The 15,432-nt window shown below is 35.8% G+C and overlaps 1 protein-coding gene across 3 annotated transcripts in view; it reads right to left on the bottom strand.

The window, feature by feature from the left end:
• The window catches only part of kuz (zinc-dependent metalloprotease kuz), a 126,321-nt gene that overhangs the window by 17,292 nt on the left and 93,597 nt on the right, over positions 1-15,432 (bottom strand). For all 3 annotated transcript variants that reach the window (XR_011046543.1, XM_068387406.1, XM_068387407.1), the window contains exons 2-11: positions 15,335-15,432; positions 12,559-12,709; positions 11,821-12,386; positions 8,603-8,749; positions 7,690-7,885; positions 6,741-7,278; positions 6,200-6,368; positions 5,288-5,506; positions 4,335-4,451; positions 764-931 (exon numbers count right to left, since the gene is read on the bottom strand). The exon at positions 15,335-15,432 is cut by the window's right edge and continues 12 nt beyond it. Coding sequence is in view for 2 of the 3 variants with exons in the window: in XM_068387406.1 (XP_068243507.1) it covers positions 764-931; positions 4,335-4,451; positions 5,288-5,506; positions 6,200-6,368; positions 6,741-7,278; positions 7,690-7,885; positions 8,603-8,749; positions 11,821-12,386; positions 12,559-12,709; positions 15,335-15,432 (2,369 nt within the window). In the remaining variant the exon portion in view is untranslated. The remainder of the gene's footprint in view (positions 1-763; positions 932-4,334; positions 4,452-5,287; positions 5,507-6,199; positions 6,369-6,740; positions 7,279-7,689; positions 7,886-8,602; positions 8,750-11,820; positions 12,387-12,558; positions 12,710-15,334) is intronic.

Here is a 15,432-nt window from a genome sequence, read left to right as displayed (position 1 = left end):
ACATAGTCGATAACCTTCTTCTCCAAACATGAAAATACAATGCATCTACATTCATTTTCAAACTACTGCCATTTCTATGAACCTTCCTGATGTTGTCATTGCTGCTTCTCTAAAAGCTTGGTTTAATCAACATTTACCCATAGAATTTTTAAACATTTTTCAAATTTCCCATTTTCTTTCTTTCAATAGACATGTCTCTAATAAAGTAATGAAATATTCTAGCAGTTAATGGTATGAGATAACACCAGTCTGTTTTTATAGTTCCTCTGTTGAATCCATTTGGTAGAGACCTCCTTTAGATTGTTGCAATTTCAGGGCGTTTAAGATGTCTTCCTCTGGATTTGTTTGTGTGGAATATTAGAGAGAACTGTCTCTGAGCAATTATGATTTACATTCACTTTGTATCTCGTATCGGGGACAATACTGTGATTTGAATAACCATTGTAAGGATGTGAATGCCAGTGTACATTTCTTGGAAATGTATGTTTCAATGGTTACCGATCAAATTAAAAGTTCAAAGTGCAAAAGGAAGCTTGCTTTTAGTTCAGTGGGAAATACACAGAGGATAAGGCTAGTCGAATATGGCAAGGACAATGACAAATGGCATACCAGCACCGTTATCCAAGACGACACTTAACCAAGTTTTGATAGTGATGAACTTCAAAAGTTCTGAGCATTTCTAGCTTCATTTGTTAAACATTAAAAGACCAGCGAGTCTTCATTTAAAAGCAGAAATTTAGATCCTATTGCATGCAATACTTACTTTAACTCTTCTCAAAGTATTGACAGGCCTGCGTAATGTTTCCGTTATGGACCTTGCTGGTGGTTTCCGTGGATTGCTGGATGGTGTGTGCACAGCACAGCATTTGATGAATACACCCATGAAGACAACAAAACCTACTCCAAGGAGTAGAACGCCATACCAATATTGCTGAAATTTAAATATCATTAGCACTTTTTCAATAGAATTATAAATCATAACACTTGCATGTGCCCTATAATAATTAAATAAATTTGTAAACTGACTACCTATCTGAAGGCAAGTGACCTTAACTGTAATCGATAAGAAGTCCAAATGAAAATTCACAAACACTAAAAAAGTCATTTATTGCATTAACCCTATTTCTCTTCCACTACAATACAGAACTATACTCTAAAGTTTGTTAGTTCCTAAAATGGAATAAAAGTAATGGGCCAGAAACAAAATTACACAAATTCCACATTTCTAAAATGAAAAACTAACATGAAATTGCAAAACAGTCATAGGATAAACATTACCAGCATTAAAACACTCACAAAAAAAAAACAATTACAGTACAGTATTTGTAAAAACTCAATTCATCATTCATAAATGAATGTACAGAACTGTAGTATTGTATACCATATCAATCTATGTTAAATGAAAACAAATTAAATCAATATCACTTCCATAAATGAAAGAAATTTTGACTTGAGAAACTAGGGAAAAATAAGTAGCAAACAAGATAAATTTGAAATTAACATACTTAAAATGAACATTCAAAATTACCGACAAAAAGTTATTGAAATGAGGTTTTCAAAAAAAAAAAAAAAATATGTACATGTACATTATGTTCATACAAACCAGTGAAATCACAGAATGCTTTATACCTAACTCTCCAAAAGAAACCCAATGTGCAAACCTCCGGCTAATTATCCTTCAGTGAACTATGTGTGGGGAAGCGAGGTTGGTACCCAACAATTAGGATTAATGAATTGATATAAAAAGGAGAAGGGGAACCGCTCTCAGAAGAAGTTATCGGCGAACTGAGACCAGCCTTCTTCGGTGACCGCTTCGATGCCTTCTTCTTCTTAGTGCCGTGCAACGTCCATTGAAGTTCCGGCCAGGACTCACACTCCGGACACGTGGAGTCCAGCGAACACACACTGCCTCGACACGTGGTGCACAACGCGTGCGGATCGATGTTAACTTTAGATAGCCATGCCCCGCATGACTTCCCGGCCTTGGCACCAGAACAACGGCGTTGGGATTCCATGAGGATAATCACAAGCAACACAAGTAAGGGATAGGAACGGGAAAACACAAAGGGAACACGTGGAACACAATGGTGGGTCAGACGGGATGTGAGAGAGAGCGGCAAGATGTGAACTACGCCGCGACCAGATGCTTACTAACGCCAACGACCCAGTAGCGCAGACCCCGGGTCGCCTCAGGGCACGTATTCCTTCGCCATGGAGGGATCCGACAAAGGAAAACGGAGATAGGGGGAACTGCGCAAAATTCTTGGTTGGATAGGGAGAAGATCCCAGCTACTCCTGAGAAAGTAGTTCGAGGTAAGTACTCAGTGTTGGAACAACTTTGTTTTTAATCTGTTCTCAATAACACTCTATCATAAAATGTTTGAAGATATTTAGGATGAGAGAGAGAGAGAGAGAGAGAGAGAGAGAGAGAGAGAGAGAGAGAGAGAGAGAGAGAGAGAGAGAGAGAGAGAGAACCATCAATCTAGGATTGGTTAAACAATTTGCAAAGCAAAGTTTATATTCAACCAAGAATTAAGTACAATAAAGGTTGCAACTTGGTAAAGGGAGTGAACTGACGGTATATCACTCACAAAAAAGAGAGAGAGAGAGAGAGAGAGAGAGAGAGAGAGAGAGAGAGAGAGAGAGAGAGAGAGAGAGAGAGAGAGAGGAGGCTACCTTGGACAGTCATGCCTCTTTATAACTTCCATTATACACGAGGAAAATTTGGCCTCAATAAGTTTACAAAAAAGGACTTAAAGAGTAACACCATAAATATAAAATTCAGAGTAAATACTCTACTTGTCTAGTGCCAGCATGGAAAATAGTGGCGAGTTATAGATCTAAATTTTAAAGGTCGAGTACAGATTTGTGAAAGGTCATCCTATGTGATATAAAACAAACCCTAAAAATAACCTGATGAAGTCAGTACAAATAGATTTGTGAACTGGGTCCATTTGGCCCAGTGCAGAGACAGAGAATGGAAGTCAGTATGGAGTCGTATTCCTTGACAACATGAAAATGTCTTTGTATTTGGAGGAAAGGCAAGAGAATACCGAACAGAAATCTAGAGGACAGTATAAACAAATCAAGATCTGACTGCCATCATAAAGTAAAAGACACAGATAGCAAAGGTGATGAAATCAAAGGCAAAACAGGGACCAATGATTAGAATGAGATATGTCCTTCACTAACTGCAAGGAGGAAAGCACTGGCAAAAGTGACAAACTAGTTAATAGTATCCAGGACAGTACCCAGATCTACTCTGTGCTGAAAGAAGACCATGGGGAGGGCAGTTCTATATCCCTTAATTGCAAACAAAAACAACTTGATTCTTAAAATACCAAAATTATCAACTAATACACTAATAAAGGTTTCAAAGCTTGGAAGACTCTTCGTTTCCTTGACAGAGGGTAACAACAGCGGACGGGGTGACCTCTCGAAAAACCTCACCTCAAAAAATACACTGGATTAGTTAGCGCATGAACTAGGATGCACTTCTGCATGAGCTTACAAGAAATCAAAATGAAGCTACATCAGGCATCCTCCAAGTTTGACAAGGCCAAAAACTTCCCTGGTAACTGTAAAATGTGGTTTGATGAAGGAAATGACGCTATAAATAAATGTTGTCGCAGACTTGTGATATAGTTTCCATATTTCAAGCCTCTAGTCCAGCCATAAATAACATTGCAGTTGAAACCTGGTGTTTAATGATGTGGTAAGCAGATCCCATAATGGAATCCCCACATCAAGTATAGCGCCTTGAACATGTCGACAATTAGCGCACACACTAAAAATGAAGTGCAATATATAACAGCCCCTTTGGAGGATGTTTGTTATAACGCCTCAAAACCGCAAGACAAATCTTGAAGGCATCTACTCAATCCTGTTCATTCAGAAAGGTTAAAGTCTTGAGACAGAACCTCCAATATGTATCAAAATCAGACAGTAATCATGAAACAAACCATAAGTGTGGATTGTGCTTTGGAGGAGGTCTTCGCATGAGTATTTGGTTCTTTTCCCTTCATAATCAGGAAATATTGTTACATCCGGAGACCAGTTTTACAAAGTAAGATAACACATTACTCTTGGCTTCATGTGCACAAATACAGTAATGATGATAGGAAAACTCTAGTAACTAATTCTTGAATACTGTACGAACATGTTGTCCCTGTGCTTAAAAGTTCATAGAATTCTATCTTTTTCTAATTACTTTAATAAGCCTAAGATCTATGGATGTTAACTTATTTTACTCACTACATAAAAATCCTGGATATCATAATATATCTTATAGAAACAAAACTTATTGCTTTAAAGTCTACATAGGCATATCTTACCGTTATCCATTCTGCAACACTGTTTAATGTATCTTGATTGAAAAGCAAGTTTTTGAGGCGAGCCAAAGGTCCTTCAGCATCAACTGCTCTGCATTTTTGGAAGACATCACAGTATCCCTGAAAAAAAATGTATATCAAGGGTTAACAACCGTTAGCAAAATAAATAAAAAACTTTCAATATAGATGTAAAGGATTCTCCTCAAACTCTGCCTTAACACTGGGTCAGCTGCATACGCTAACACTAACCACAATTGATGCAATTTAGTTTATCATTCCTTTCACGCGGTCAAATTTCCCAATCATTCCATACTATAATTCAAATCAAGTCCTGCCACATTCAACAATATGCTAAGGGCAGTGCACATTTTTTTATGTATGGTCAATTCAAAATGTAGATCACTCAAAATGTCATTATAATCTGCTTGAGATTGTATATACTATACAGTATCTAACAAGAGAATGACTCACAAGGAACAAGCTGCTGTATCAATTACAAACTGAATCAATGTATAATCAGCAGTCCCAATTGGAGGATCAACCATGCTTGTTATACCCCAGGGCATAATTGTGTGTGGGCATAATTGTGTGTAGCCACATTTATGACTGGTTTATAACCAGATTCAAAATAGAAGTCAGAAGCTCCTGGTCATGGTAATCCATAAAAAAAAATTCCGACCAATTGCTACTATGAACATTGAAACTAACAAACACAAAAGAGACCTATTTACCATCCACCTGTATCTTGATCATGATGGTAACAAGATACTCCAAACCAATGTAACCTAAGACTATATTGGGATAATTAGAATAAAAGTTACGCTTATCACAAAACCTTTAGGGTTTGAATTTCATGACATTCCCATTCATAACAGAATTAAAGTGAAACAAGGCCTTTGGTCCAGGCACTTAAACAAAAAATAATACACAATAAAAAATAAGACACAGTACAGTACCTGGAAGTTGTTACAAGGTGCTCCTGGCCTCATGAAGACTGGTTCAACAAAAACATCGTGAAGCTCCGAGGTCGATTTACAAGTGGACGTGTCATTGCCAATCTGGCAAGCTATCTCGCAGAGCTTCTTCTTATCCTGAACTCTATCTGATGTAAGGAAGCATTCATTCATTCCCTTTGCCAGACATATAGAACCTGTACATTTCCCTTTCAGGCACACCTGTTGAAAAAATAACATTTGGTGAAATTTCGATTCACATTTGTCGTTTCCAAAGTTCGTATACATTACAGAAGGTTCTCAACTTACAAAAATAATGAAATACAAACACAAAACCAAGTTAAATAATCAATCTTAGATACTGTATCAAAAGTTCATAACGAAATACAGTAATAAAACAATATCATAAAATTTAATGCAGTAAGCAAGATGACATTGGCAATATGGAACGAGACTATTTGTTCACTTTTACAGATGAATATCATAGCTACGCGAGTTAGGTGAATCTAACTCTAGGAAACATTTAACAAATTTCAACTTGCAAACAACTTCTTAGAACCTATTATGTTTTTACGTTGAGGTCTTTCTGTACATCTTTGTATGACCTGATTATTCTATTACAAAACTTTCATTAGCTTTAAATATGGGACCAAGAGATTGCCTATCTTATTTCTCAGTTGAGTCCCTTGTTAGGCTGGGAGGAACGTAGAGAGCAGAGGTCCCCATTTTTGTTTTAGTTTCATTTGTTGATGTCGGCTACCCCCCAAAATTGGGGGAAGTGCCTTGGTATATGTATGTATGTATTTCTCTTTTTCTTGCTATTTTGAAGATTAATAGTTTATATTGTTCTTAAACTTCTCTTGTAGTTTATTTCCTTAAAAAAATATTCAAATAAAACAATATTCCTCTACAAACCTTTGTTCCCTCGTTACATTCCTTATGATCTTCTTTCTTCCTTGGCAAGGGGCATGTAGGCATCCTACCATTGCACTTAACTGAGAATTCACAATCTGTGTCCGAATGACACTGCGTTCCCTGTACGTAAGAGCAGGTGTTCCTATCACAGCATGGTCCCTGGCTTGGACTGAAATAGAAATAAAAGATTTAACAAAAAGAAAATGAAAAGCAAGTAAGCTTACCTATCCTCCCACAATCAAAGCAGCAACATGATAGTTTAAGATTGCTCAGAATTCATTTAATGATTTCTTGAAACAAGAAGTCCACCAAATAATGATTAAATCCATGAATAAGTATTATTATTATTATTACAAGATTCAATCCTAGTTGGAAAAAAAGGATGCTACAAACCAAAGGGCTTCAACATGGCAGATAGGCCAGGGAGGAAAGGGAATAAGAAACAAACAAACTATATTTGAGATTAGTATAAATATCTTAAGATCAGTATTATCAAGAGTGCAGTCAAAATCTCTGTACTCTAATGCCCCTATTCCCTTACCTGCACTGAGTGTTAATTTTTCTTGAGCACTGTTTGGCCGAACTATTTTGGAATTTGTCTTGATTGGAAATTTTCAGAGGGTAGCAACACGACTCCTCACACTCGTCGTCGTCATAACCGCAATCACATTCTTCCCCTTCCTCCACAATCTTGTTGCCACAGAAAGCACCATTGTTAGTGGAGAAGCAGTTTGTCCTTCTCTTTTCTGATATTGCATCTAAAACGAGGGATATATTTCGAACAGAACACGGGGAGAACTTGTCGTTATTCATACGGTCCCCGCTTGTGGCCGAGGAGAACATGATATAATTCCCTTGTAAACCTCCGGGCTTGCAGTTCTCAGGAAAATCGTGAGGAGAGCCAAAATTATGTCCAATCTCATGAGCCAGGGTCAACTGTGACACTTTCGGGGGTACTCTCGAATTGTAATTTAAGAATGTTATGATACCAGTATTCAAAGACCTCTTTTCTGAATGACGGAATCCACCAAGATTTTCAGTGTATGTTTTATACTTCTCACAAATACCTCCAGATGCTCCTGTAAAATTAAGTATATAGAAAATTAGTAAAAATATATTTATTCATTAAAATCAATAATATTGAATACCAAGAGATTAAATGATGTTGGTGATCAAACATGTTGAAATAAATCTATGTATATATCAAAAGAAAAAAATTGACAGAAAAGCTATAGCAGTGTGTGCAAAATGTACAAATATTCAAGAAATAGTACTAATTGATATAAAAGTGGTTCCTAAATTAATAAAATCAATCCCTCATAAATGCTGAAAAAAAATAAAAGAGCCCACTACTTTTAGACTGAATATCTGAATAAGTACAAGTACCTTACACAACGTAAACACATCCTACACTTAAGTTATAACGAATGTGTACACAAACTACAGCAATAGGTAATACTACACACAGTACTTGTACTCTATTGATTTACCCGATGGTGATGCCACCCATGCCAAACCAAGGGTTCCACCAGTAAAGTCACGAAACGTGAACACATAGGCTAAGCAAAATTCATCATGTTTCTTCTGGGAATGAAGATTGAGGAAGTTGCTAACATCAACATTGGCCTTACAAAATTTGTTTGCTTCTCCCTGATAATGAGGACGACATGGGTCGTCGTCATCAATCTGTAAGAAAAAAAAAAATTTTTAGATCTAGAGGTAAACACCATCTTTGAAAAAATGGGAATGCCAAAATTTGTAGTACTGAAATTAAAAGTTTACAATTTCATCAGGCAACTGACAAATAAGAAGAAAAGTTGCACATTATAAATCATGTTCCAAATTCCATTGCGATAATTTTGAATACAGTACTCTTTTGGTGAAATTGTGTACAATATCATTATTATTAAAAGGAGAGTAATCAGCCAAATGAGTCTATCTCGACTCTTACGGAGCTGGCCCTGAAATTGTATAAAATTGGTGTACTAGTTTTAAAAATTTTATACACTTATTAAAATTACTGTATCTTCAAATTAGCATAAATTGTATTTAATTAATTTCTGGCAATCACTTGCTATAATTTCCAAGACCACAATTAACAAATACAATGGGTATATCTATCTGTATCCCGTGAACTTAAATTCTTTAGCAATATTATTAAACATTTAACTTCTTTCCCAATGTTATCCCTACAATAAAAGGTCGGTTTCCTGATGCAGCCTCTCCAATGCCTTCTATCAAAGGCTTCCTCTTCTACCAAAAATTAAAAATTTATATCTACCTCTGTAATTAACAGCAATAAAAATACACAAAAACTTTACCTAGATATTTATACCCCTTCATACACCCTTTAACTTGTTAGAATTATAGAACAATAACAACTTAAAGAAAAGAAAATCTTACCTTTATTCTCTGAACTTCAAATCTGATGTTCCTGTGATTGTGCTTTCCAGAGAACTTGACGTTGGCATATATGTTGTTGATTGCTTTTATGTGCTGAGATATCATGGCTGTGATCTCGTCTCTTGTTTTAATGGGATCATTTTCCTCCTGAAAAAAGTAAGGAACATCAACGTCAAACAACAGACATTTTCATTAAATATGGTCACTAATACCAACTCAATACTACTCTATATTAGATTATATTTTTGAATTTGGATTCCATAGCCACCCGCTGCTGTCTTTGAGGTCCTTCAGTGGGCGAGTATAACTGGGGGATAACAATCATAGCTACACTATGAAGTTACCAAGGGTTGGAAAGCAAGATGGAAGAAGGGAAGTAAGAACGTACGTAAAATAGAGGGATACAAAGCAAGTGCAACGAGGGGCCGAACGAATGCTGCAAAGAGCCTAAGTAATGACTAAAGGGCCCAGCGTGGCGTGCAGTGCCGGCACTACCAAACCCAATAGGGCCAATTTAGTATTAAGCAGACACCCTACAGCACTTTCAATTCTGTAACCTATTAACCCTTTTACCCCCAGGCTCTTTGGAAATTTCCAACCTTTAACCCCCAAGGGGTTATTTTTTCCCCAGCAAATTTTGCAGTATATTTTTTTTTAAATTGCTCTAACAGCCTTAATTTTTGTCATAGAGAGGTCAGGTTGGTCTCATTCTCTTGGAAAATGCCTGAATTTTCTCAAAAAATTATCAAAAATATGAAAAAAAAAATTTTTATAGCATTTTTTTGCAAGGACGTACCAGTACGTCCATGGGGGTAAAGGGATGAGTTTTGTGAAACGTACCAGTACGTCCTTTGGGGGTAAAAGGGTTAAGGTCATATTTGTAAATATTTTTGTGACCTTGTAAAAAATTCTTGAAAGTTGAAGTAAGACCATAAGTTAACAGAAAAAGTTGAAAAATATTTACATTTGCAGTATTGTGACACCCAATACCCCAGTCTAGTTAATACATAATGATCATCCTCGTGGCCATAAGAGACAAGGGATATGGTTGGTTATGCTAATTAATGTAGGAGGTCATTGTTTAGAATTTCTTTTGTTATTACAGTAATTAATTGATAACTAAAATTTAGATTGGGAAGAGGATTTTTTTTTTTGTCTACACATTACAAAAATGGATGATCGAAATAAACTGATTAAATTTACAGCCCTTATTTTGAAATAGTACTCCATACAAAAAGTTCCTATGAAATATTTTCAAATAAATTACCCTTTAGACATCATTGCAGAAACATCTAAGTATCCAAACTTTACAGTTTGACTTCTATAAAAATTGATTATTAGAGATGACAATTGTCTTAACTGGTGAATGAATCCTTGTTATTCAAAATAACAAGGTTGCCTTGTTGGAACTTGTACAACAAGGCATATAATGCTGACGACTCAGTTTTTGCATAGTAATAGCTCAGCTAATAATAATAATAATAATAATAATAATAATAATAATAATAATAATAATAATAATAATAATAATAATAATAATAATAATAATGTCTCCCGCTACAAAACTGCATAACACTGCTGTTATCATCTTTGCTTATTTTTCTTTCTCTTCATATGTACAGTATGGTGCCTAAGAAGGTTAGTGATAGTGAGAAGGCAAAAAAGGTTTTGAGTCAACCTCCCAAATCTATTCTCCTTTACTAAAGACCAAGTAAAGTGCAGTTAAATTTTTAATCAAGATTTATAATGACTGATTTTTGGGGGAGAGAATTGAATTAGTTTTTGAACAGCTAGAACAATTACACTCACGAACTGAAGTCCCACTCTACATATCAATGTCAAAACATGATAAAATGTGACAGCTGTCAAAGACCAATAAATCAACACCAATACAGTAATTTAAAAATAACGTGAAATAAAATATTCTATTTAATAAGTACACTGTAATGTGGTACAGCATAAGTGCACATAATCTATGAGCACTAATATTCAGCGACGTCATCACTGTAATAGCATGTGGGGATATCACTGAGCTTAATAATGAAGTCTCTATTATAATTATTATTACTATCCAAGCTACAACCCTAGTTGGAAAAGCAAGATGCTATAAGCCCAGGGGCCCCAATAGGGAAAAATAGCCCAGTGAGGAAAGGAAATAAGGAAATAAATAAATGAAGGGAACAAATTAACAATAAATCATTCTAAAAAAGGCAACAACGTCAAAACAGATATGTCATATATAAACTATTAACTACGTCAAAGACAAATATGTCATATATAAACTATAAAAGGATTCATGTCCGCCTGGTCAACAAAAAAGCATTTGCTCCAACTTTGAACTTTTGAAGTTCTACTGATTCAACTACCCGATTAGGAAGATCATTCCACAACTTGGTAACAGCTGGAATAAAACTTCTAGAGTACTGCGTAGTATTGAGCCTCATGATGGAGAAGGCCTGGCTATTAGAATTAAGTTTATTCCTTTTGTACCTCTAATAAAGTCTCGTTCAAAAGGTTAATGGTGGCGTCCAACAAATGGCCACAATCAGTGATAGGTCAAGGAGATTGGACTATCTGGACTAATACATTTTATAGTCCAGTTATCCTGTCCTAACCACAATAATGGATATTGATAAATTACACTACAAGAAAAGTTCTAAGCTTTATACAAAATTGTTCATTAGGAATTGGAATTCAAGTGCTTTCATATTTCAAAGTTATGATCATGTACAAATATTCATTCGCAACAAAAAGACCTAAAGGGTTAAGCAAGATTATATTTTTAAATTACTTTATCATATTGATTGCAAGCTTTGTAACATCAATAAAAAATGTGAGGCAAGGTTTGAAATTTTCTTAGTAAAGAACGGTATGGAGGGACAAATAAAAAAAATAAAAAAAACATATGCAGACATATTTACCATAGTTCAAGGTTCCTATAAACCTAGAAATTTTATATATATGCTTTATATGTCATCACTAGAACACTGGAAACGATGAGTCGCAAGGACAAAATATGAAACATACAGGTATATTTATGCTAATTTGTTCCTCGGAACCAATAGCTTTATTATGAAATGACTTATTTAGACTCATCACATAATGTAGTAGTAGAGAACCAATAATAAACTCGCCTCAAAATAATTACTTCAGGTACCGTTAATTTACCATGAATGACACCCTGTTAACACTTGATACGCAAACTGAAAGCGACATACCTGTTTGAAAATATGATGCCAGAGCATTGGGTCAGTCTGGATAGAAAGGGAACAAGTCCCCTTATTATCCTCCCCAACCCCAAGGCCTATGGCTCTCTTACTGCGGTGCTTATTGGCTTCTGCACTATACTTATTGTGGTAGTCCTCCATCAGGTGAAATGCCGTGCCGAAATCATGCTCGTCAGCTGTCTTATACTCATCATTGCTATCCAGCCACTGTTTGTACTTATACTGACTACGAAGGTGGGCAGGGGTTTGTAGAAATCGTCTCTCGGCCTCTTTCTTCTCCTCCTCGGGATCTGCGGAATTCTGAACATTGTCCATCCAGGCTGCTACGTCGTCTGTCACGCCACACCCTGATTTGTGGCCTGTACGTAATCGTGCATAAGGGTCCTCCACGTGCCTGTCGTGGTAGATCAAGGAGTGGAAGCCCGACCTGGTGGCATTATGGCCCTGGAAATACTTGTGGGCGCGTTCCACATAGTAAGTGCCATCGTGGTCACTTTCAATCACGCCCTCAAAAACCCCATCTCGGATGCTGCCCCAAACACGTGAATTGGGGTCATCTGGAAATAATCATTTATTAACAAACACTAATTAAACAAAATCCCAGTGGTTTATTTATTGACATCTTTTATAAAAATTTATCTAAACAACAAAGCTATCTTGAAATAAATAAAATAGTAAACAAAAAGTCTTATTTAAATTAAACTGATATTGATAAAGAAAAGTTTTTACCTGCAAGGGTTCCTTCATATATGTGACTAAAATCTAGCCCAGCTTCGATCTTGGCTGGAACTTCTACTTTGACTACAGGACTTATGGTCTGCGTGTCTCTCTTCAAACGCAGGTGGAAAGACCGTCCATGCGATGCAAATGATATGGTTAGCTGTTGGAGAATAAACACCATATGAAAAATGGGAAAACAAACAATGAACGAAGTTAATTATTGTTATAGTACAATCAAAAGAGATGTAAAGGAATTAAATTTTCAAAAGTTGACTTTGCCATTTGGACAACTCAATAAATACAGTTTTTGCAGTAAAGTCTACTTGGACGCAGTGTCCACGAGAAGAGAGCTAAAATAAACTGAACTAATATATGAACTATACGATCATGTGGTAGATAAGTTAATACTGTACATTCAATATGATCAATATTAGGTTGCACAGAAACTAATCAATCTATCATATAACTAATTCTTTACAACACTTAGTCAAAGCTAATAATTAACTCGGTGTGTAATATCTGGCATAAAAAACCTATACTGTTATAAAATAAGGAAGTGATTCCATAATCACAAATTATTTTAAAATAAAATGAAAGTATATTGCTTAAAATCTTTATTTACACTATGTTGCAGCTACATAATAATACACCTGGTGACCTGAACATGCAATAATCCTACAAAGATAAATGTCTGTTTAGATAAATTTCCTTTTTGTGGGTTTTAAAGAAAATTTAATAATTAGAATATGGCAATTGTTTTACCTTTCCAAGTGGTCACTTCATCTTCAGGTACAATTTTGATTCCTTTTAAGACAAAAGACTTCTCATTTAATTTTAACATAAATCTTCTTCATAATATAGAATCTACTTCATATACCTGCTTATTTTCCCCTCGGATCAGCTTACTGAATATGGTAAGCAATGCAACAGCATTGGTATAGTTTAACCGAAAATAAGATGAGAGAAATTGCGATAGTTATATCCCCTTGGAGGTATAATGGGATAACCCGAAAATGGGAGACTACTCTCTGACTTTTTCGCATTGGTCACACTCGGATGACACACAAATTTCTGCTTACTGAAAATGGTAACCCATGCAACAGCATTGGTATAGTTTAACCGAAAATAAGATAAGAGAAATTGCGATAGTTATATCCTCTTGGAGGTACTGTATAATGGAATGGCCCGAAAATGGGAGACTACTCTTTGACTTTTCCGCATTGGTCACACTCGGATGACGTAAGAGTTTCTGCTGACTGACCAACACAAACCATATTGCAACAACTGTTTGATACCCCCACTTATAACACAGAAAGAAATAGATATCTGTTTGAGGCACAGGATGAGGATGGCAGGTTCATCCTTGCCAAGATTCTTGGACATGATAGGTCGTACAATGCTAGTGGAATTTTTAAATTTATATCAGAAGCAGATCTTCTTAATGTTATTTAACTTTTTATAAGTATTTACTTTTCTGGTTTTAATTGAATATTCTTTTAACCTTTATTTCTAATAAACGATATCGGCGTCAATGACCTTCGATGTCATGATGCCAGAGAACTTCAAGTCATTCATTCATTAATTACTCATATTAAGCAAAATATTAACCCCACAAGTAAAGACTTAAGACAAAACGAGGAAACATTTAAAATGTTATAAAAATTCCCTTAAATCTAACTCCATCCAAATAATTTTATTCAACATGTTATGCAAGAGTTCCCTTTGATTGAAAGAATTTCTCCAATCAAATTAGAATGTCAAGAAAGCAAGTAACCTCAAGGGTTCTATATAGACCTTGGGTAACCTCTTTAAAATATACCTTCCCTAGGAAGTAAAACCTCACTTAGAATGTCAGGAAAGCAGGTAACTTGAAGACCTATATAGAACCTGGGTAACCTCTTTAAAATATACCTTCCCTAGCAAGTAAAACCTCACTCAGAATGTCAGGAAAGCAGGTAACCTCAAGGTATCTATATAGACCTTGGATAACCTCTTTAAAATATACCTTACCAAACAAGTAAAACCTCACTTAGAATGCCAGGAAAGCAGGTAACCTCAAGGGTTCTATATAGACTTTGGGTAACCTCTTTAAAATATACCTTGCCTATATAGAACCTGGGTAACCTCTCTAAAATATACCTTGCCTATATAGAACCTGGGTAACCTCTTTAAAATATACCTTGCCTATATAGAACCTGGGTAACCTCTTTAAAATATACATAACCTCGAGGTATCTATATAGACCTTGTGTAACCTCTTTAAAATATACCTTACCTAGCAAGTTAAACATAACTGAGATATAATAACTTAACCAAATTTATTAATAACCTACTATAGTCAATTCTCTTTAGTAAGGAAGATTTGCACAGACTAGCACGCGTGCCCTTTTAGCTCTGAAAGGTTTCCCAACAGCTGATTGGTCGGAAGTATTTTTTGTCCGACCAATCAGTTATTAGAAAACATTTCAGAGCTAAAAGGGCACCCTTACAAGTCTTCGCAATTCTGCCTCACTAAAAAGAATTGACTTAAGACCAATCATTATTAGGAAACATTTCAGAGCTAAAAGGGCACCCTTGCGAGTCTTCGCAATTCTGCCTCACTAAAAAGAATTGACTTAAGACCAATCAGTTATTAGGAAACATTTCAGAGCTAAAAGGGCACCCTTGTGAGTCTTCGCAATTCTGCCTCACTAAAAAGAGTTGACTTTTTCATAGTGAATTTAACTTTTCCTTCCTAGATGGGTTAAAATAGAGAAGAAATACTTATTTGATCAACGTTGACTGACCTCTTCGTTGTTATCGAGCGACCGCTTGAGGCGGTGGTGTTGCCGATGAACGTGGTCCGAATCATATCGAAGCACCTCATACCGGCTCACATATTCAC

The sequence above is a fragment of the Palaemon carinicauda genome, chromosome 14, assembly GCF_036898095.1.
Source record: "Palaemon carinicauda isolate YSFRI2023 chromosome 14, ASM3689809v2, whole genome shotgun sequence".
Lineage (NCBI taxonomy): Eukaryota > Metazoa > Arthropoda > Malacostraca > Decapoda > Palaemonidae > Palaemon > Palaemon carinicauda.
Note: the sequence above shows the minus strand (reverse complement) of the source record. Positions and strands in the feature narration are given on the sequence as shown.